The sequence below is a fragment of the Thunnus maccoyii genome, chromosome 14, assembly GCF_910596095.1.
Source record: "Thunnus maccoyii chromosome 14, fThuMac1.1, whole genome shotgun sequence".
Classification (NCBI taxonomy): domain Eukaryota; kingdom Metazoa; phylum Chordata; class Actinopteri; order Scombriformes; family Scombridae; genus Thunnus; species Thunnus maccoyii.
Genome location: NC_056546.1, coordinates 20,679,281 through 20,701,457, shown reverse-complemented (window position 1 = coordinate 20,701,457; position 22,177 = coordinate 20,679,281). Strand labels below are relative to the sequence as shown.

General features: G+C 42.6%; 1 protein-coding gene across 2 annotated transcripts in view; it reads left to right on the top strand.

The window, feature by feature from the left end:
• The first annotated feature begins 3,587 nt into the window (after positions 1-3,587).
• The window catches only part of unc5b (unc-5 netrin receptor B), a 50,398-nt gene continuing 31,808 nt past the window's right edge, over positions 3,588-22,177 (top strand). For both annotated transcript variants that reach the window (XR_006099962.1, XM_042433723.1), the window contains exon 1: positions 3,588-4,467. Coding sequence is in view for 1 of the 2 variants with exons in the window: in XM_042433723.1 (XP_042289657.1) it covers positions 4,380-4,467 (88 nt within the window). In the remaining variant the exon portion in view is untranslated. The remainder of the gene's footprint in view (positions 4,468-22,177) is intronic.

The following is a 22,177-nucleotide window of genomic DNA, read 5'->3' as shown; positions in this document are numbered from 1 at the left end:
AGTAGCAATACCACTAAAAAATAAAATACTTCATAACATGTGAAAGTCCTGCTTTCAAAATCTTACTTAAATAAAAGCACAGAGATATTATCAGTAAAATGTATTTAAAATATCAAAAGTAAAAGTTATCATTATTAGTATTATTCTTGTTCTATTTGTATATATATTTTATATTATTGCATTATTATTATTAATGCATGAACATGATAAAAAGCATTTTCATGTTGCAGCTTGTCATAGTTGAGCTAATTTTAACTATTTTACATACTGCTGGGTACTTGCATCTAACAGTGCATCTTTTTGGGGGGGGGGGGGGGGGGGGGGGGGGGGGGGGTTGTTTGTTTTTTTGGCTTTATTTGATAGATAGTAGATACAAGTAGAAGGATGTGTGGGGAGTTAGAAAGAGGGGGATGACATAAAACAAAAAAAGTCCACAGCCGGAATGAAACCGAGGACGTTGCTTTCATTTATGTGAAGTGTATGGCCCACAGTCATATTTTATAGCATGCTTTGTATGTAAAATCAGAACCTGTAAAGTAACTAGCACCCACAGCTATAAATTACATGGAGTAAAAAATATTATATTTCTGTTCTGAAGTATTAGAAGTACTATAAAATGGAAATAAACGAGTAAAGTAAAAGTAACTCAAAACTGTACTTAAACACAGTATTTTGTGTAAATGCATTTAGTTATTTTCCAACACTGATCCAGAGTAACAAGGACATTGCTTCTTGAGGCAGCACACTGAATTTGAGTTTCAATTATAATTTTTCAATGCTTTGAGCTGCACAAAGGAAAATTCAATTCACCTTCATTGCATTGTGCTGGAGAGAGACACTTGAAAAACTCAAACCCAGTTCATTTCCTGAAACTTGTACACATCCAAAGAAAATGGCAGGGGACACCAAATAACTGTGAGGAAAACCTATGATCACCCCCAAGCCAAACTCTGATTATCTGTATTTTGCATTTTTTTCATGAATGATGTTTTCTTGGTAAGCAGAAAGCCTGCAGATTGGCTGCTTTATTTTGCCTTATTCACTGCAACCGAAATCTATTAAACAAGTTCTCCTCTGGCCTGCAAGAAATAATTAGTCTACTGGATAGGTCAACTTAATCATTCCTGAAAATAATATTCAATTATCTCCACAGCAACTTCTAGAGCATGTCTCCTATTTTTAGACCCCCTCTGTTTTACAGAGATAGGCAGTTTGATCCTTTTTATGTCAAGCCTGCAACAGAAAGCAACGGAGAGTCAGCGGTGCTAAACAGTCCTCGGCGGATAACCTATTATGTCTTAATAATAGCCCTAGCTTTCTCATTGTCTCTTCTTCTGTATGGTGCACCGCATATGAGTTCCATCCTACTCGATTACGGCTCTCCTTTACCTCAGCTTTCCTCTCCAGTTTTCCATTAGGTGCCCTTGACTTATATCTTCAATTAGTCTTAGCAAAGGGTTGAAAAAATTATAACTAATGACAAGTTAAACATTGTCATCATTTCAATTATAATTGGGCATACGTGTTGGGGAGACGGAAGAGAGGGCAAATTGTTTAATTAGAGCTTGCAACGTGTTAACTTCAATGTGTGACCGCATCAAGGTAGATGTGTCACTGAAGTCTGTCACATAAAAACTGTTGACTGAGCTCTATACACACGGTGAGAAATCCAGCTAAGTGACCAGATTTGAAAATGACTGGGCATGATGTCATATAAGAACATACTCAATACACTCAGAAAATGAAAGAAGAGAGCGGTAAAACTGGTCCAGAAACACAATCAGAAACTACAGCATGCACAGACATGTAAACAGAAAATGCATTTGCAGCTCCACGAGGCAAATCTGCCTCAAACACAACCTGCGAACTCCATTTCACGCATAACCTCTCTCGCTCTCACTGTCTCCATCACTCTCTTCCTAGCTCTCTCTGTTTCCCTCTCTCACCACTCACAATAAAGACTTAGAGAATAAATAAATAATCCGGAGTGTATTCTGTGCTCCAGGAAACAGCATAATTGTCATCAGAGGAGGGAGGCACTAGGAGTCATCACTTGTCCAGACGGATTATGACCTTTGAAGTTGGATTTGAGCAAAGTGCAGCAATGCTGTTCTGTTGCCAGATACTGTCACATCTCAGAACGGGCCTCGCTTTAGCATGCGTGCATACTGTACATATCGACTCTCTCTCTCTGACTCACCCCACACTTAAAACTGTGGGCTTCTTTCCTTTACATTTTATACTAAAGTGTTAACCCAATCTCAAAGTCCAAGTAATGCTAGGTTAAACCTTCCCCTCACCGACTATCAGTGTGACTCACGCAAAAGACAGATTGAACCCTAGTCTGGGTATGAGTCAGATACTTAACTGCCCATAGAGAGTAATATCGGAGAAAGGCAGAAAATAATCTGTGACATTTTCATATAAATAAATGTCTGTTTTTCTACTCTTTATTAGTATAGAGACAGCCACAAGAGCAGCTTCAACTCTTCTTTGCAGTGATTCTCCTCTGCTGGAAAGATTAACGTCATTCTTTCAAGAGATATTCCCTCATTTGGTGTTTTGATGAAAGTGGTGGAGAGCGCTGTCTAACATATAGGTGTTCAGTTGGGTTGAGATCTGATGACTGCAAACACCAAAGTATAAGATTCCCACATTTTCATACTCAAATATTGCCCTACTGCTCTGTATGGAAGCATCTGCATTTGTTATGTTTCTCCTCTCAGTCTTTAATTTTTCACCACATCATATGTCCATGAAAGCATTTGCAATGGACTCTGTGTTGGTATGTCAAAGGAAATCATCCAGTGTACAGGCAGCGATGGCTTTAAACCTATAGAAGCATCAAGAAAAGTCATTTGTTTGTTATAAATTGGGGAAGAAACTAGTCATTAACATGAGTAAAAATTGTCGCCATAGTCAAGAAACAGACACAGTCATCCAAAGAAACTTAAACAGCAGCAAATTCAAATAGGATGCAAGTGTTATAATTAACAGGTGATCTCAGGAAACATGAAAATATGTTGCCAGTATTCAAAATACCCCTTACCTCTGTTTATTTGTGATGGAGCTGAATGTTCTTCAAATCACTGCTTTTTACAAAATATATTAGCTTTAAAGCACCCAGCTTCAATACTAAAGTAATACTCACCTCTTCATCATGACCCCGCTGTGGTGCCCACTCACCAATCAGGCAGTAACAGCACCACCGGGGCCCAGCCATACAGGAAACGACTTTCATAATGAAGAGTGCTGCAGAAGATCCAGTCAGTCCTGATCCTCACTGGAGATAGGCTCATTTATGAAAGGCTGCTCTCTTGTGGCCACCTGGAGTAAAATATGATCCAGAGATGCTGAAAGGATGGATTGACAGGAAATAATATTCTCTCATAAACCAAGGTTGGTGCTGCTGCTGTTGAGATAGATAGATAGATAGATAGATAGATAGATAGATAGATAGATAGATAGATAGATCCTAATAATTTCAACCTCACCTGTCTGCAGTGAGACCTTGGTGCCTGCAGTCTGCTGAATCCAGAGCAGAGCTGTGCGCTCTAGGGTCCGGGTTTTCTATCTCTCCCCTTCCATCTATTTCCTCCTGGCTTGCTACTAGTTTACCTTCACTTGTTCAGCCTTCACTCTGAGAGGAGGAGGAGGAGGATGGTATGTGATTGGCCAGGCGGGAACTGGTAGTCCGGAGGCTGGCATTGTGCTCCGCGCTGATCCCCGTGTTCTTGTTTACACCTTGCGGACGGGGAAGACACCCATGGGCCCACAACAGACTCTGGAGTCCAGTCTGCAATGAGCGCGGCTATCTGACAGCATCTCCCCGTCGTAGCCTACTTATGTTGTAAGATTGCAAACCAAGTTGTTTTTTTTTTCTCTGGGAATCGGACTCTCCCGTCTAATTGCATCTCTCCATTCAGAGCAACGATGCGTCAAACTTTTTGGTGACTTTTGTGGCACCTCTGCTCTTATGGCTCCCAGACAAGCCGGGTTTAAGTGGAGCTGGAAATGAAATCCACCAGGAATACTGCCGACAAATTGTTTCTTTATATTCACATGGTGTGATATCTACGGACCTCTTCAAACTTTGATGACGGGCGGAAATTACACATTTTCAGTCTTTCTCAGACACTCTCAAGCTGCTCGGTGATGGATGTGTTTTGAGCGTTGCAGCCTATTTGCGTCAAAAGTAAAGAGTGAACTATTTACCAAAACAACGAGGTCCAACATCATTTACTGGACTGGTTAGTATTTTATTCTCTCCTGATAAATATTTCAGGAGCAAAGACTTCTTTGGAGAAAAGACATTTGGTGTGTCAACAGCACGCTGTGTGCACTACCCGGGGCGTTTCGCAACGGCGTAGCCGGAAAAGATGCTCTCTGCTCGGATGCAGCGTGACCAAGGTCTCGGTCCTCTGGTGCTTCTGCTCCTGGTCGGAGGATATGTCGTGTCTGGCAGCGGTAAGTTTTGAAATTAAATACAAGTTTGGGGTGTAATAATTTTTGAAATACTGTACACATGTCACATGGCGCATCATTTACAAAACACACATGCGCGCACAAACGCGCACAGAGTTCTTGTTTTGTTTATTTTGATAAGATCAAGTCAAATGATAACACAATAATCAGACTCTGCCATTTCTCATCCGTGTCCAGCTTCCGAGTGCAAGTTGCATTAAAATGTAACTTTGGACCATGGGAAGAAAAAAGATGCCCTGGATTATAGGTAGTACACCACAGTGCAGGGGTCTGGGGTCGCCTGCTGTCCAGCACTTTTTGTAACCCACAACAAAGTCTTCAGCCTTACAGTGGACCCGAGCTCAAAGCTCCCTTTTCTACTTGGAGCGGAAAAATCTAACTCCCCGGTGCACAGGGAGTAATGGTTTTGCTCCGTGCCTTCGTGGCCCCTCCAAAACGAAAAAGCAAAAACCTCGTGAAAAGTTAAGACAGTGCACTTGAAGTGCTCCGGGGAAGATAAATTTTGTCTTATTGCGAGAAACAGCATCTAAATTTAGTGACTTGTTTAAAGCTTGGGTGTACCAATTTGCTTTTGAATTTCTGAATTCACTCAGTTGATCATAAAGCATTTATACCTTGTTACTCACTGTTTCACTAGACATAGTATTTCAGTCTGAACAGTGCAGGCTTTGATCAGGGCAGAGCAGACTTTTATCAGTGGATTGCCCAGCCTTAATGCCATCAAAGACTGCTGCCGGCTCTCATGGCGATGAAATCACTTGGCACACAGGACAGGTCAGTGTTGGTAAGCTGATGAGACAGGACCTGGATACCAAGGTGACACTGCCCATCTCCAGTGTTAGATTAATGACTACCTTTAGTGTGGCCTAGTATAAGGGGAGCCTAGACATTTCCTCCCCTCCCTTTGTCAGATCAGATTGAAATACAAGGCAGAAATCTGAAGGTTTAGTGGATTGTGGATTAAACTCGGTTTACAGTAGGAAAAAAAAGAACAATGCGGACAACAATGAGTGCACCTCTAAGGATGCTTTGCTAAAAGACCACTACAAGAAATAAATCTGACACTGTTGTGAAGAGGTCAATTTTTTGTTAATGACAGCCGTAATCTTTTAGAGGACGCACTATCACACTGTCCGTCCATGTCTGTGGCAATTTCTTTGAATGCCAATAAGACCCCTCTACTACCCCTCCACCCCCCTCATGTGTGTATTATTCCCTGAACAGGCGGAGCAGAAAAGCAGCTTACGTTTATTAAAATTGTGGACTGTTCTGAAATCCTTGCATGAGAAATGAGAAACGTTGATGTAAACAGTTGAGGATTGCAGTGAGGTCCTGTTAGGGGAGCAGAGCTGGGAGGAGGGGATACTGGGGGGACAATAGCTCAGTGTGCCCCAGTGAAGTTTCTGTCTGGGAGAGAGGATGGCAGAGATATATTTAGGGAATGCATGATGGGACAGACAGATTGCATTTATCTTTCCTCCCATTGTGTGTATATCTTTCCTCTGCCGCCTTCCCCCTATCCCTCCTCTTTCAGTCTCTACCTGTATTGTGGATGTGCTGAGCTCACATTTCTGCAATGGTGCTCCTCTTTCTGTGTTGACATACACATTAATTACCCAGACTGCCAGGAACACTTGTCTGGAGTAACTACCCTGCTGTCCACTGCCTCTGTGTGTGTCATTATTAATGACTTCATCAGAATTAGAAAACCGACATATGGGAAGTGTGTTAGCGCTTTGTTTGTGACACATCAGGATTAAATGTGGAGACCATCAGGTGCCCAGGAAGCTCTGAGGGGTGAAGGGGCAGGGGCCCAGTCCGGACTGGGGAGTCAAGACAGGAGGAGAGCGAGGCTAAGGGGAGCGAAGGGGCAGCCGAGTGTTCAGAGTTAGGGAGCGTAGCATGTCAGACACTCCCATAGAGAGCTGGATGAATAGTGACACTCTTCTAGGACGTGCTGTCTCATTTGTGTTAAGTGTGGGAATCCTCTTGTTCCTAAAATAACAATGCAGCGACTGCAAGAAGACTCACATTCTTTAATATATATGAGCAAGTACAGTAATAGGCTACACTGAAATATTTGTTGCCCTGCTCTACAATTTGGTCAGAGGAATTCTGCAATTTTCTGACAGCTGAAGTATGAAGATTTAGATGCATGAACAGAAAGGAATGTGACAACAAAGCTAACCTCGAACAAACACCAAAGTAGATTTGGCTTCAAAGACGCTCAACAGATTGAGATGTCAGATTAGATTAAAGTGTCTCTGAAACATGTAGTCATAACAAAAGTGCTGCCAGGCTGTTGCATCTGCAGAGATTTAGACAGGTGGTTGGGCACTGTGATAAATAAACAGACAGACAGCTCTCTCAGGGCCAGGCCACAGGCTAGACTAGTTCCTCAGGCAAGTTCTGGTGGCAGACCAGACCAGGCCACACTCTGTCCCGGAGCAGTGCATTAGTTTTATGGCCGTCAGGCGGCAGGGGATGGGATCGCTGGCCAGCCACTGCCCTCTCTGCTGTATTATTCATACGTGCAAAGTGGTCTTTGTTAATATTTAAAATGTGCTTATGATGCTCAAATTCTTGACATCAGAGACAGCAAAAGAGAAAGAGGTGGTAGGGGACCAGCTGCTTGGCTCTCATCGGTAACTGACCTGGATGGCTACACTGGGTAGTGAAGAATTTTAGGGTACCAATAGGCATTTATAGACTAGATAAAAGAGTGGCAGTTCGAGCAAGTGTGCCAATTGCAGCCAGGGGCTGTTACAGAGGATGTGTGTGAACCACACAAGGAGAGGGGTTACGCAGTGTATTGCTATCCATCTGAAGAGTAAGGAGGAAAAAACAGAAAGAGGAGATGGAAGAGAAATGAATCCATGAGAGACACATTGAGATAGATTGATCTCAGGGCATGGCTTTTAAATATCCTTTATGAGAAAAGTACGAAGAAGAAAACTCCATAGCAGTGGCATTCAAGCGTCATTAAACCTCTGGCACAGGCTAGAGAATGAGGCAGTGAGGTGGGGGCGGGGGGATAGGTGGTAAAGAATGAGAGGAAGGGAAGTGATGTGCAGCAGCAGCAGCAGCAGGTTGAAGCTAGCAAAGCAGCAGAAGAAACAGTGGTTAAGAGAGAAGGATATTGTTGAGGAGGGAGGCAGAGGGTGGAAAGTGAAAAAGAGACACACAAATCCACTAGGGGGATGTTTTTATTAAGGCTCTTATCGATGGAGAGAGCTCACAGTATTAAGAGTGGACATGTTTAATGCTTTGCCAATAATGTGCATGTTAGACCGCACCATAAATCTGCAGCAAACAGCAAGGGCTCTGTAGAAGAGGGCAAAACAGCGAGGTAAATGGAGGAGGGAACTGACTATAAAGAATGGAAAGAGGAATTAGTAGCAGAAGAAAGTTTCGAGCAGAGATTGGCAGACTCGAGATGAATATAGTTTTAAGCACAGGTCATTATTTTCTTCTGCAAAGACTATTTGTTCTCAAAGTGTTTGGAATCTGTGGTAATAATGATTTAATCAATATTGTGCCTGCCAACTTATTCAAACTGTGTGCTATTTAAAACGCAAACAAAAATACTGTATGTAATTATCATCAAGTGAAGCTATTTAAATATTTCATGTAATGCCTTCTTGGATTCTGGTTAAAAATGTCTTGTTTATCTCACACCAGATGGTCTCCCCTACCTGTGAGCCTTCGTATAAAACTGTGATAAATGCAGGAATGTTTCAATTTATTCCAGACATTCAAAGCCATTCATGTTTGAAATGTAAAAATGTTTTTGACCAAGCTTTTTATCCCAAGGTCAAACTAGTTTTTCCCCAGTAATGACAAAATGTATTTTATTCTGTGCATGACTTTTGAAGGCAATGTTTCAAAATAAAACCCTGAATTTGCCACAATTCTTGAAACAGCTAGTCAGTGGAGTAAAGAAGAGTTGAAGCTGGAGTGAGAGAGGGGGATGGATGGCTGGCTGGACCCGGGGGTGGAGGAGGGAGAGTTTCGGTGGCAGATGGGAGCTGAGTTGCTGCTGGGCCGGCAGTGCAGGGTACCCCCTGCCCCTCTATCCTGCCCTGTGGGGGGAGATGGGTGGGGCAGACAGGGAAACAGGAAGAAAACCTCTGTGGGGTTCCATTGTGCTTTAGATGAATAGGAGACTCCAGAGAGCTTTTTCTGCCCCTTTGTGTGGGGTAAAGGGGGGCAGCAGCAGAACACACACATTCAGAACTCAGTCACAACTTCAGCAGGAACTATACTAGCATGCGTGTGTGTGTGTATGAGTATGTGTGTGCGTGCTTCTTTAGAGGTGTGTTACTGTTGCATAACCCACTCATGCACAGGAAAAGACCACACCTGCTTGTTTTAGCTCCAAAGTCTCTGATTCTCTTGCTGATTGATATACTAAGACATGCTCACTGACATCTGACATCAAAAAGAGAGCACCCACCTACACACACACACACACACACACACACACACACAAACATACACCCACACATGCAAAAAAGAGCCACATCCTCTGACGAAGAGGTAGCATTTATGTGTATAATGGTGGAAGACCTGCTGGGTCACTTGGGAGGAGTGAGTGAGCGAGTGCAGGAATTTTCATTTAAGATCTCAGCAGCACTCTGAGCATCGTGACCAATAGGATCAGGATTCACTACGGGGGGTCACGCCAGATCCTGAACAACCCCCTTTACCCTAAGATGGACACATACACACACACACACACACACACACACGCATGCACACATAATACAGACGCACACACTTGGTAAAACTGGTTGCACTGAGGTCTATAGATCAGAGGCTGTGTTAGCACTTGATTGGCTGTGCTGTGGTCCAGCACTCTGCGTGTGTCCTCATCTAAAAAGGGAGTTTTTCAGGCCATGTAGATTCCCCTCATCTTCTTAGCAGAGGCTTTTTTGTCTTCAAAAGGCAGTTGAGCCAAGTCCACTCAGAGCTTAGACCACAGCCAATCTCTTAATGCTTGTGTTTGTGTCTGTTTGTATCGGAGTGTGTCTGTATAGGCTCAGCTAACCGGAGGGAAATTCTCCTTAAAGCATTTTTTCTGATTTCGTCTCGTGAATTTAGCATACAAAGCTACATTTCCCCACATCCACATTAATAAATTGCCTTCACTTGTCCCCATTTCCCCTTCCTCTTCCTTCAATCTCTTTATAGTCTCATCAGGGGTATTTATAGCTTTATAGTCTCACATATACCAACCTCTGTCATCCATATCTCTCTCACTCCATCATTTTTTTTTTCCAGCCAGCTCTCTGGCGGAGTTTGGGAATTGCTCTTTAGAAGGCACTGTGAAGAATCCCATTTCTCTGAGCGTAACGCTTATTAGGGTCCCATCTGCCCTTAGGGTACTTATGAATGTGGGGGGTGTTTGGGTTGTCGTGGGTAGGTAAAGGAGGGGAGTGAGGGGGAGAGCTTTGTCATGCTTGTGTGTAAGTGGATGTGGGTGCCACTGGGGTCTTGTGCAAGGTGGGAAGGGGCTTTTAACACTGCAGAGCACACACTGAGCAGCTGGTGTGTCTAAAGTAGGGGAATGACACACAGACCTACCCGGAAAGACGGGCGTGTTGAGCGTACGTGCGTGTCTCCGGTTGAGAGAGGGAACGGAAATGATCCTTCATCCTTCTGTCTGCATGGCAGGCAGCTAGGCAACAGCAGGACTTTCAAACAACTTGCAATTTTTTTTTCCTCCCTTGTGTTTTAAATCAAGGCGAATGATGGTTAATGGGTGTGTGAGTGTGTGTGTCTGTGTGTTGAGGGGGAGGGAGAACTTGGTGGGTTTCTTGTGATTAGCTGCATGTCAGTAGTGTGCTGCTGTGTTATTTAATGTCTCTGTCTGTAATGGAGCGGTGATTGGCCACTTAATCAGAGGTCAACAGGGGCACATCCAGATCTTTCCTTTCCTTTCTCCTCTCCTCTCCTCAGTTTGTGCTAAAAGGAAAAAGTCTGCTGTTCAGTATCTATCTTCATCCCGAAAACATATGCAGACACACACAAACACGCACAGCAGGGGTAGTAATCCCTGTTTCTGCTCACACACACTCTTGGAGCACAACCATCGCAAAGAGTGAAAGAATGAATTCTGCCCTCATCCACCCTTTAATTCCTCCACCCATCCTCAGCTCCAGGACTTAATTCTTACTTCTCCTCCAGAGGCTTTGACTGGGAGCATCCAAACACAGTAAAGATTCTGTTCTCGCCTTGGATGCAGGTCTTAATCAAGGGCTGACAGGCTCGTCTTGGCTTGCTTTGTGTGTGTGTGTGTGTGTGTGTGTGTTTGTGAGTATGAAGTGTGCAATGGGCGCATGCTGATGGGAAGCCAGCCGTATTGCTCAGGTATTACTCCCTTTTCTGCATGGGTCACAGTGGGGTCACACTCCCAGTCTCAATCAGCACACAGCTCGCACATACACTGATCATTCTTGCTCTGGCAGGCTTTCTGATTGCACAGGAGGAAACCTGGTTTATCCGCCAGGTGTATGCGGCGTACGCTACAAAATGCCACCAGACATCAGTCGCTGAAGAGTGGGGAATCGTTTTAAATGAGCGCCATGTGTGAAGTAGCGAGACGAGGTCTGGTCTAATGTGGCAGATGTACCTGCATGTAATTAAGGTTAGATTTAAGTGTATGAGCTCACACACGCATCAAGTGTGTCGGCGTGTGTGTGTTTCAAGCCTCTTACCTGCTGCTGACCAGATGGGCTCAACAGCCGACCTCACGCTCACCTCTCCCCGCCACTCTGCTTAGATTAGCTGGTGAGCTGAGCTTTATAATGGACACATCAGCCCCCACCCTCTTCCCCTACAACACCCAATCTTTGACACACACACACACACACACACACACACACACACAGCCCTGATTCTTTATGTAGGATATTTAGGATGACGATATGCTGTTTGTGAATGTGTGTGTGTGTGTGTGTGTGTGTGTGTGTGTGTGTCGCTGGTTGGGCAGCACCCATGGCCTGCTGTTTATGAGGATTATGAAAGCAGATGGACAGCCATGCTGACTGGTGAGGGTTCATTAACTCTGGGTGCCTCTGCTCTGACTCCACCGCTGCTGTTGCTCAGCTTCACTTGCCTCCAATCCGCTCAGCAACAAGAAGTGTGTGTGTTTCTGTATTTGTGTGTGTGTGTGTGTGTGTGTGAAAGAGAGAGATTAGGTACAGCAGGTAGGGAAGGCATCTCACACAAGCAAATAAAAGCTATATAGATGTTTATTGATCGGGGATAGATGTGAGCTTGAAGTTACTGCTTGATTGGAAGCAGTGCAGTGGCTGTTGATTTTCGGTTGTTGTGCTCTGTGGCGTCATTATGTTAAACTGCATACAAATGAAGTTAAATTGTACTGACATATTCCTTGTGTCGTTTAGTGTCAAAGAAGAGATGTTGTACATGAAAAGCAGCGAGAGAAACATGTTTCACGTGATCGCATTGGTACCGGCTGAAGAGTTATGATTTAGCATGATGCAATATGCTCAGCAGAGGACCATTTCTATGGCATTTCAGTGCTTTGCTGGGGGAGATGAATAGGTATAGTTATAGTGGGTCATTAAACACTGAGCAGTGTCTCTCTGCCTGCGTCTTCAACCTTCACGCTGCAGCCAGCCTCTGCCCTCCTCTTACATGACTTAATAAAAGAAACATGGATCACGCAGGGACAGACAGACATACCTGCGGAGAGCCAGACAGACAGAAGGAAGGGCAGATTCCTAGGCAGATGGGTTGTTTGGAGCCCCTTGGAGGCCTCGGCGCCATCAGACAGACAGAGCAGTAGTCAGTCACACAGTGTCATGCAGGGTTGGAAGGGATGTGACTCAGAGTAAAAACAGAAGGGAAAAAAGTTCAACAGGGCAGGGACATAGGGCTGCATCTAATGATTATTTTCATTACAAATAATCTGTTTATTAGTATTATTATTATTAAATAATAGTGTGTAAGATTTAAGGGGATCTATTGGCACAAATAATGGCAGAAATGGAATATAATATTCATAAGTATGTTTTAATTAGTGTATAATCACCTGAAAATAAGAATTGTTGTGTTTTCGTTGCCTTAGAATGAGCCCTTTATATCTACATAGGGAGCAGGTCGTCTTCCACAGAGCCAGCCATGTTGCACCACCATGTTTCTACAGTAGCTCAGAATGGACAGACCAAACGGACAAAAGGTGCCTTTCGTGTTTTTCTTGAGTTTCACGCTTGGAAGGGGAGGGTGAGGGGAGGCATTATCAGTTGGTTGCAATCTGCAACCTCACTGCTAGATGCCACTAAACTTACACACATGGCAAAAAAACGCTCATAACTATTTTCCAGAGTCCAGCGTGTCATCTTTAAATTATTGTTTTGCCCAAACAACAGTCCAAAACTGAAGATATTCAGTGTACGATAGTGTTACAGGAGGTTATTTGCCAAATAATTTCTTGGCCAGTCACAGTCATTTCCTGGAGTCTCTGCTGGTTGCCTGGTAACCTCACGGTGACAACAAGACTCCAGGAAGCTACTGTGCTTGGCTATGAAATAGTCCAACATATAACCCCCATAATACCACAAAATGTCGTTTTTACACTTCGGTTTTTGTAAGGTTTGAACAAATAATATAGAATGGGTCAATTAGTGAGCTTTAGAGGTGCTAGAAAGCAGATTTTGTTAGCAATTCAAAATCTTCATTGATTTTTATTATTTTTCTCGTAAGTCCAGACAGCAGGACGCTGTGGGTATCTCAGTTAGATACAAATAAAATCAATGATACCGTGGAAACAAATGACAATTGAACATGGCACACAGTATAAGGCTAACAGAGGTATCTCACATCTATTATATTTACATTAAACATATGCACCGCACCCAAATATCCTTTTCTTGGTTTACTTGGAATATGCTCTATGGATGATTTATGGGTAAAACAATCTGCCAAATGTACATGCTTCACCTGTAATTGTCCTACACTGTCCAACGCTTAACAGAAGTCAAGAAGTCACCTCCTGTCAATTAGACAAATGACGTTAGTCATTAGTTAGAAGTTAGAGCAGTGTGACGAGTCAATTGGGCTTGAAACCCAGTTTCTGATCAAGGAAATAATAATCATAATAGAATTAAGGTAAAGAACCTAAATTTAAGCTATTTATAGCATGTGGTGACATTTCTAAAAGTTGATGGCAAGACAACAAACAAGCTACAAATTCACAATTTTGAGTTTCTTCTACCTTTTAAAGAACAGATATCAATCCTCTTGTCTAACTCTTGCAAGACTATAAAACTTTATGAACAACGCAAAGATCCTTCAGATTACCACCTCAACATAGCTTCAGAAGCAATGGGAAATCATTAAGAGGTACAGCACCTTTCTGGTGTTTTGCCCCTGGGGCCTGTAGAGTGTGCCCTAAAAAATACTTTTTATAGAAAAATATTGGAGTTTTACAGTGGAACAGAGACAGATTGTAACTTCACTGCCACTCTTAAGCCCTTTGCGAGGAGGTGAGGGAGTCTTTTGTAAGATTTAGGCTAGGAGACTGTGAATGGCAGAAGGAAATAGAACATTTATGTGTGCATGTCACTGTCCACCCACGTCTCTTGTCAATGCCAGTGTGTGTGTGTGTGTGTGTGTGTATGAATGCCTGCATATGTGCACGTGGTCTGGTAAGTGTGTGTGCTGAGATGCTGTCGCTCACGGCGCCCCTCTTTATGCTCTTGTGAGCGTGAGTTTGTGAGTGACAGTTATACAGTGATGTGAAGTGTGTAAATCTCCTTCCGTCTAAAGCTCTCAGCAGTGGGCCTTACATTAGCACAACAATTTACACATCTGTCCTGAGGCGAAGAACAGGCAACTCGGATAAAAGTCTCAAGTCAAAGAGAGACTGTATATGTGTGTGTGTGTGTGAGAGAGAGAGAGAGAGAGAGAGAATTTGGTAGAGGTAGGAGAGACTCTGTAAACAAGAGACAGAGGAGGTTTATTAAAACCCCACCACCACTCACCATCCTTTTGTCCTTCTATTCTTTGTGTCCCTCACCTCCTCTCCTGCTCTTTCAGTCAGAGGAGCGATTACATGCCTCTGTCTCTCTTGTCTTTCATCTCTCTCTGTGAAGACAAGGAATGAAGGTCTTCTGTGGCGTGTAATTACACAGAGACATCCTGGATGAGGGCGTCTGTCTCCACAAACAAAAAAGCAACCACCTCTCCCCCTAAATACCTCTTGATAGGGGGAGATCTAAAAAGAGTCATTTAACTGCCTTTGATCCACCACAGGCCTCTTGTCTTTACCTGCCACTTATGAAGGGCTAATAAGTACAATCACAAGTCTATTTATTTCATTAGAAGCACTGACACTAACATATGCGTGGCTCAGCTCCAGCACTGTGGGAATGATATACACAGCTCCCCCATTCATTTTAAGCACAGTCATAATCATGACACATTTACAGGCCGCTGCTCCAGTCTTACCCATGAGTCATATTGCTGAATGATTATGGAAGGGCGGGTTTTTATGGGCTTTACATTGGTATTGGCTCAACCTCTAATTGGCCCAAAGCACATTTGCATTCTGGGAAGATAATAATGGGGCTCTTTGGAGGCACTTAAAACGAGAAAGTCATTGCACTCTGACTTAATTCCGCCCATAGAAGTGCTGATGTCTCCAGATGGCTTTTTTACTGAGTGTGATATGGCCATTTTGTGTCCATGATCATACACTTACACAATACTTTGGGAATAGCTAACTTGCTAGCAATGCCGCTGGTGTCTTGTTTTCCATTTTTGCATTATAATGTTTTATTGCTTCTTATTTTATGCTATCAAACTGAAGAGAAATGCAAATAAACCAAGCCAATATGGCATGCTTCCAGAATAGGTGTTGAAACTAATAGGTTCGTCCTGAATCTAGTTGGCAAGTGTTGCATGCCATTAGAGATTTTTCTTTTTTCCTTCACCTTTTTTCTGTTGATTTCTAAATGTGTATTTCTGTGTTGTGTAGAGGGAAGCAAAGGGAGGTCATACAGTGCAGTTTGACATTCTGCAAAGGTCACAGAGGTCAAGCAGCTCTCTGTTTGAGAACTGGAGTCGGCCTGAATGTGTTTAACATGTCTTTTTACTTGTGTAAATCCGCCCCTATTCATTGAGACTTAACTATTTCTCTGAACTCACTGGGAGATGAAGTGAGCGTTCTGGTGCAGCTCAAACAGACTCGGCATCAGACAATAGACCAGGGTCTTCTATTGCACTTAGCTGAAGCTGCTGAATAGACTCTGAATAGACCTGGAGTGGTGCGGCCATGCAGCTGCTGGACAATAGCCTGCTCAGCAGAAAGGCAGCCGGTGACCTCAAGGTCTGCTCCAGCCCTGTCCACTCTGATCCCTGAACCCTCACCACACAGAGTCAGCACTGGGAACATCACAGCAGAAGCCGAGTGAAGTAAACTGAGCAAATCAACCAAAATCACAGTTTGGAGCTGTGAACTTTGTAATACAGTACAGCCTCTGGTGGCTGGCATTAAAGGAATAGTTTGACACTTTTGGAAATACCCATATTCACTTTCTTGCTAAGAGTTACATGAATAATGTAGGCTAAATATGAAGCATGAGCCAGCTTGTTATTAGCTTAGCTTAACATAAACACTGAAAACAGGGAGAAACAGTCATCTGGGCTCCTTCCAAAATTTACAAAAATTCACCTTCCAGCACCTTTAAATTTAACTAACACATTATATCTCTTTTGTGCAATCAAAATACAAACATAAATATAAAGGCAACAAGTTGTGGTTTTACAGGGATGGAACTATTTCGTGGCTGGGTGCCGTAACTTCCTGGAGTCTCCTTGTCCTTGTGCATTTGCTGGCCGTACCAAATTCCTTTTAATTTTGGCTTAAGCTGGAATTGTTATAAACAAAGTTCTGTGTCCTGATGTTAAGATATATTTTTGATTTGGCAGTGCAATTTTACTGTTTTCAAGTAAAAATAGGTGAACTGATATCACAGACCCACCGCCTTGCTCTCTCATACTCTCAATTCCTGTGCCAGTTGTTCCTCATCTCTCAAATTGCATACTGTAGACAAGGAGACTTGTGGAAGGCGTTGTGTTTACACAATGACTAAACTATACATTTGTATGGGTTCAAGGTCCTTGTCTAACTGAGTGGCAATATGTTCTCGTAAATCTGGACTCCATTTAGAAATGAATTTACTCAATTTGGCTTCTTGACTGAAGATGTTCAGGAATCCATCCCAAAATAAACATCACTCTCACACCCAAAATCAAACACAACTTTATACAAATCCCACAGCCAAGAATGAAAACATCCACACACAAGCAATGTGGCTCCCCTCACTGCATTTTATCACAAACGGCCTCCCCCATCCCCATTTGTGTTTATTCTGGGGATTATTCTGACCTAATCTCTTTAGAGCATAATTCAGATTAGAATTTATGTTATTATTATTGCTATGTCCATTCCCTACAGTCCTGCTGGGATTTCCTGACTGCCGTAGTGCTCCTGTGTTTGGAAAATTGATTAAAACTGCTGACCACTGCCCTAGATAGCGCAGTCTCTGGAAACTGGATGAAAACATAAAAGCAAACACAAATGATACAGTGCTGCATTTTCTAAAAACATGTACTCTCTAATAGAGTGGTGGCAGTACATGCTGAGCACAGAAGAATCCTCCTTTCATGCATTTATCCTGCATTGATCCTACATTAGAAGAGCTGGGATTTTTTAAAATTCATAAATGTTTAACAGGCTACTGAAACACAAGATTTGCTTCAACCAACCAGTTAAATTGAGTTTGCCTTTTAACTTCCATAAAGAGAACAAAAAAAAAAAAGAATTACCTGAAGCAAAAGGCTGCATGCATGCAGTTAAAGCGCCATCTGTATTTGTGTTGCCATATTGGCGTGAAAGTTGCTCAACAATTTGATATTCAGACGATATGTTTATTCTGCATTTTTAAGATAGTGTTTAAACACCATCTGCCTTTTACCTCTGTCTCTAAGCTAAGAAATCTGAACCAGAGAACCCTTGAACAGATTACAGTGTATGTGTAAAAATCACAGTGAGCGAAGATTTTTAAAAAAAGTCACTCCCATTCCTTCATTATATTTGAAGCACAGACTGTAATTTTCTAGGTGATTTGCCAAACTCCCTTTATAATGCCTCATACTTGTACAATAATAGCTTATCATCGTCTCAATTTATTTGGCTATTGTGTCAATTGAGCCAATGACCGTAAAGTCTACTCCTCTTTATATTTTGTACTTTCCTGCATAATCTGTCACTGCTTTGTTTTCAACCTCATTAGAGAAAGTAACATTTGCACAAAAAAAGAGGAGAAAGGTGAATACATTTTTGGAACTGTAAGCACATACATTAACTTTTCACTGGCACAAAACATACACAAGGTCCCTCAGTCCCAGAAATACATGACCTGCACTTTACATAAATAAATAATAATATATTTAATTTGTACCGCACTTTTCATTCATAGTGAAACTCAATGTGCTACAGTATTAATAAATCCTTCCAGTGCTCCCATTTTCTTGCTTGTTTTTCTCAATTAAGATGAATTATAGAATTGCATTGGGGAACAGGGACAAGGAGCGCTTATTGTGATGTTACCCTGAGGCACTCAGTCAATGAGTTGGAGAAAGAAACAGAGTGCTGTGGATATTTTTGGTCTCTGTGCCTCACACCCCTCAGATTCCTAATGGACCACACGATATGCAACTTAAGTCAAACATATGAGAGCCTGTGCGTGTGGTGAAGGAGAAGTAGAAGGAGGGAAGAAGAGGAGGTGAAGCTTGGGTTTATTGCTCATATGTGGAGGCGGAGGAGATGAAGGAAGTGAGACAGGGGAGGCGCGGGGGCTTTGTTTGTGCTCGCTGTTGGGGACTTGAAGATAGACTGGGCTGCAGTGTACATTTCATTACTCTGTTATCCCCCAGAGGCCCAGGTGTGTGTCGCAGCTCCTTCTGTGGGCAGCAGAGTGCCAGATGATTAGATGAGCTGCACCTCAGTAAATGGATGCTATTGAAATGGATGCTATTGATCTCCACACCTTGTTATATGGAACACCTCAGAACGTGATGAGTCTAAGACAAGACGGCATGATGAATCTCACACTGTCCAAAATTGCCTCTTCTGCTCAGCTAACTTTCTCTCTTTTTCATCTTCTCACTCTCACTTAAGTACACAGGTAGCTTCACTTCATCCTGTCAACTCGGCTCTCCTGTGTCTTTCTGTACCCCTCTCCTTCTGTTTTTCTTCCTCCACTGATTGCTTTCAGTGTCTCCACAGCCATTAAAGTGATTGGAGACTGTAATGTATATTAATGTGCTTTTACTTTTAGAGCAGTTTTGTTCTGTGCATGCTATAATATTTCATGGGGAGAAAAACACAGTAGTGAGCCTATATGTTGGGTAATTAAATTGTGATCTGTAGTTTTTCTACATGCAGAATAGTCACATTCTCTGCATTGAGTGGGGTCACCTATGAGGAACTTATCACAGATGGAGTTGAGGGGTCAGGGGTCACAGAAAGGTGAGGCCATGGCACAGGCTGACAGACCTTTAATGGCATGTGCGTTCAGCCTTTATTGCTGTGCTTGTTTTATCAGTGTAGCGTGAGGTCTTAGTGCAGCAGAACCATGAGGGTATTATAATATTGAGCAGTGGAGCCTGGGATATGGAGTTAACAAAAGGCTGCGACCTCTGACCTACAGATTTGCACTGGATAATTTTCAGTGTTTTGTATTGATGTATTATGAGGGCACCAGTGTGAGCTATGATTACAGAACTAAACCTCAACATGAATCTTAAATGTTATTTACCAGCCTCTGTACGCCGTAGAGTTGATAATTTTTTTGCCTCATGCATATTTGTAGAGAATCTGCACACACAGCTTCTCATTTTATTCACATCAATCATTTTCTGTTTGCTTTTTCGTCTGGTGTGTTAACTATTCAAACAGCCTGTGTTGAATATCATGTGCTTCATAATGCTAACAGAGTAGCATTGAATACCTCAGATTGTTTCTCCGGTCGGCCACCCAAACACCACTCACCTACATGTTCTCCAGCACAGACCTTACATCTTTTACGCTCACTGCACATACACACACACACCAAAGCTGGTTCTTTGTTGTTGTAGAAATGGAAGTTGTGAAGTCAGTCATGCTGAATAGATTGTAAATTGTAGGAAAGATATAAACACCTTTATGTTAGCAGCTGGCCATTGTGCTTCACAAATGACCCAACTGACCACTGGCATATGAGGGTCAGGCTGTTCTTTTCTTACGTTTTCCAGCACTGTTTGGCTGTCGAGGGCCTGCGCTGTTGTTGCTGTGTGGGCCATCAGTATTAGGAAGAATGAACCAAGAGACATCTCAGGGGAGAAATTAGAAAGTTTAGAAACTTTACTTTTACAATACATGCATGTTTTGAAATATATACAATCAGTCAAACTCTATTTAAAGCTGCTATAATCAATATTTTTTATATTAACAGACAACCAAATAACTACAGTATGTGTAATGGGGAAGCTCTACAGATCATTTTAGCTTCTTTTAACTTATTGAGAGTTTACTGTTTTGGTTCACTCTGCCGGCTTTTAGCAGTGTTGTTTCCAGATGCAGCAAGCAGCTGTTTCCATCTAAAAAGCTTTAAAAACCCCACTGTTCACTATAATCAGATAAATGATGTTAGCAAATAGCGGGTGACCACAGTGTTGCATTTAGCAGATTTTGATGCCAGATCTTTCCCTCGGGAGTTAGCGGAGAGCAAAACAGAGCCTAAAGAAGAGTGAATAATGGACTTACATTTATCAGGTGGCCAGAAAATCGACGCAAAGCTAATGTTGCTTTGTATATGCTAAGTGCTTGTTTGTGCTATCCCCAAATGACCAAAAAATCTGATTATCTATTTATTTACAGTCCAGTGAACATACAGGAATTGGTTTTGATGATTTTGGTGATGTACTGACTGTGACACTACATATAATTTCTTCAAAATAATTTCTTCAAAAGGACTTCAAACTGTCCTTTTTTGTTGTAATTTCCCAAATCATCTGTTTTCTTTACTAATTTTGAAATGGGTACAAGTAGCTAAGTGCTGTCTGGTACTGTAAGGCCCTATGGATAAAAGTGTCCACCACATTTGATAGATATCAAATGAATGCTTAGGTACAGTATGTGTAGCTGAAGGAAGTGGATTGTTGCAGGAGTGTATGTGTTACAGTACAGTAGGTAGGTACAGTGGTTCATTTTATTGCAGTGTGAGTCTTTGATGCTGCGTCTTTGGGCGGCGTCAGTGCTTTAAGCTCAGAATTCTCAAAGCGATTATACAAAATTAATCTACGTGAAGCAGAATAATCCAAAATACTAAAGGGGAGATGGGCTTCTCTGTTGTATGTGTAAATGTGTGTGTGGCTTCAAACCCCCATACATCATCTATACACATTTCATAGATTGCCCCATAAATCCCACACGGAGTAAAATCTAATCAGATCATGTAGTCTCCCATATGCTGCATGTGTGCTCTTGTTAATGCTGTTTGTGTGTAGATCCAGCCTATACACAAACAGCTCCAGTCCCTACTTGTCATATTTTTTTATCCATCAGACTGTATTATCCAACATAGTGATGGATTAAGCAGATGACTTGTTTCTACCTTGTCACATTTAAGACAAAGGAGCTGCAATAGTTGGATCCTGGATGTGTAAATTTTGTTTGTTACTTTCACCCAGTTCTGTCTCTCCAGGCCTCCGTGTGTGTGTTCATTTATCTAGTCTCAAAGCAGAGCGCTTTCTTCAGCTTTTCATCCTTAAGTAATCAATATTGGTCTTATGAATCCAGGTCATCTTGGCTCCTGTGGCTTCTCTGTCTCCCCTTCTCTCTCCCACTCTGTCTTGATCAATCTCTTTGAGTCTTTTTTCCTCTCTTGCTTGTACTCTCTCTTCATCTTTGTCTTCTTCCTCTCTATTCCTGTCTTTTTTTTTCCTGTCTTCACGTTCTGTCTTCTTCCTCTCGCTCTCCCCTCCTGAAAAATTACTTTGCCCATCTGGACAGAGCCCTGCATGGCCGTTAAACTATTAGTCCTCGTGTGGCAGTGATTAAAAATAGATCAGAGAGTCAGAATTAGTCAAGACTTTTCTTCCTCTTCAGCCCCCTCTTCTCTATTGGCTCATGTTAGAAATAGACATAAGATTGAAAGTGAAAAGTTAGTAACAAAATGTCCCAGGATTCACATTTTTTTCTGAGCCTGTGTGTGTGCTTGTGTGTGTGTGTGTGTGTGTGTGTGTGTGTGTGTGTGTGAACAGTAGTGAGTGTTTGTCAGTGAGTATGTGTACCGCCTGCGGGCTGCGGACCTCCTCGCTGGGTGCTGTCTCATGTCGAGCGGTGTGTTTGAGAGGCTTGTCGAGGTAAAGCTCCTGTCAGCGCCTGGCCGGAGGGAGTGTACTGATGAAAGGCCTCTTCATCATCCTAATGGGATACACAAACCTCTTAACCAGTACTGCTGCCATGGCTTCAGCTGGGTGAAGCTGAGGAGAGGGAGAGACAGAGAGGGAGAGCAAGAGAGGGAGTACTGAGTGACTAGCCAGGCCACACACACCAAGGACCACACTGAAAACATACACAAATGCACAGGTCAGAAAAATGTACAGTGTAAAC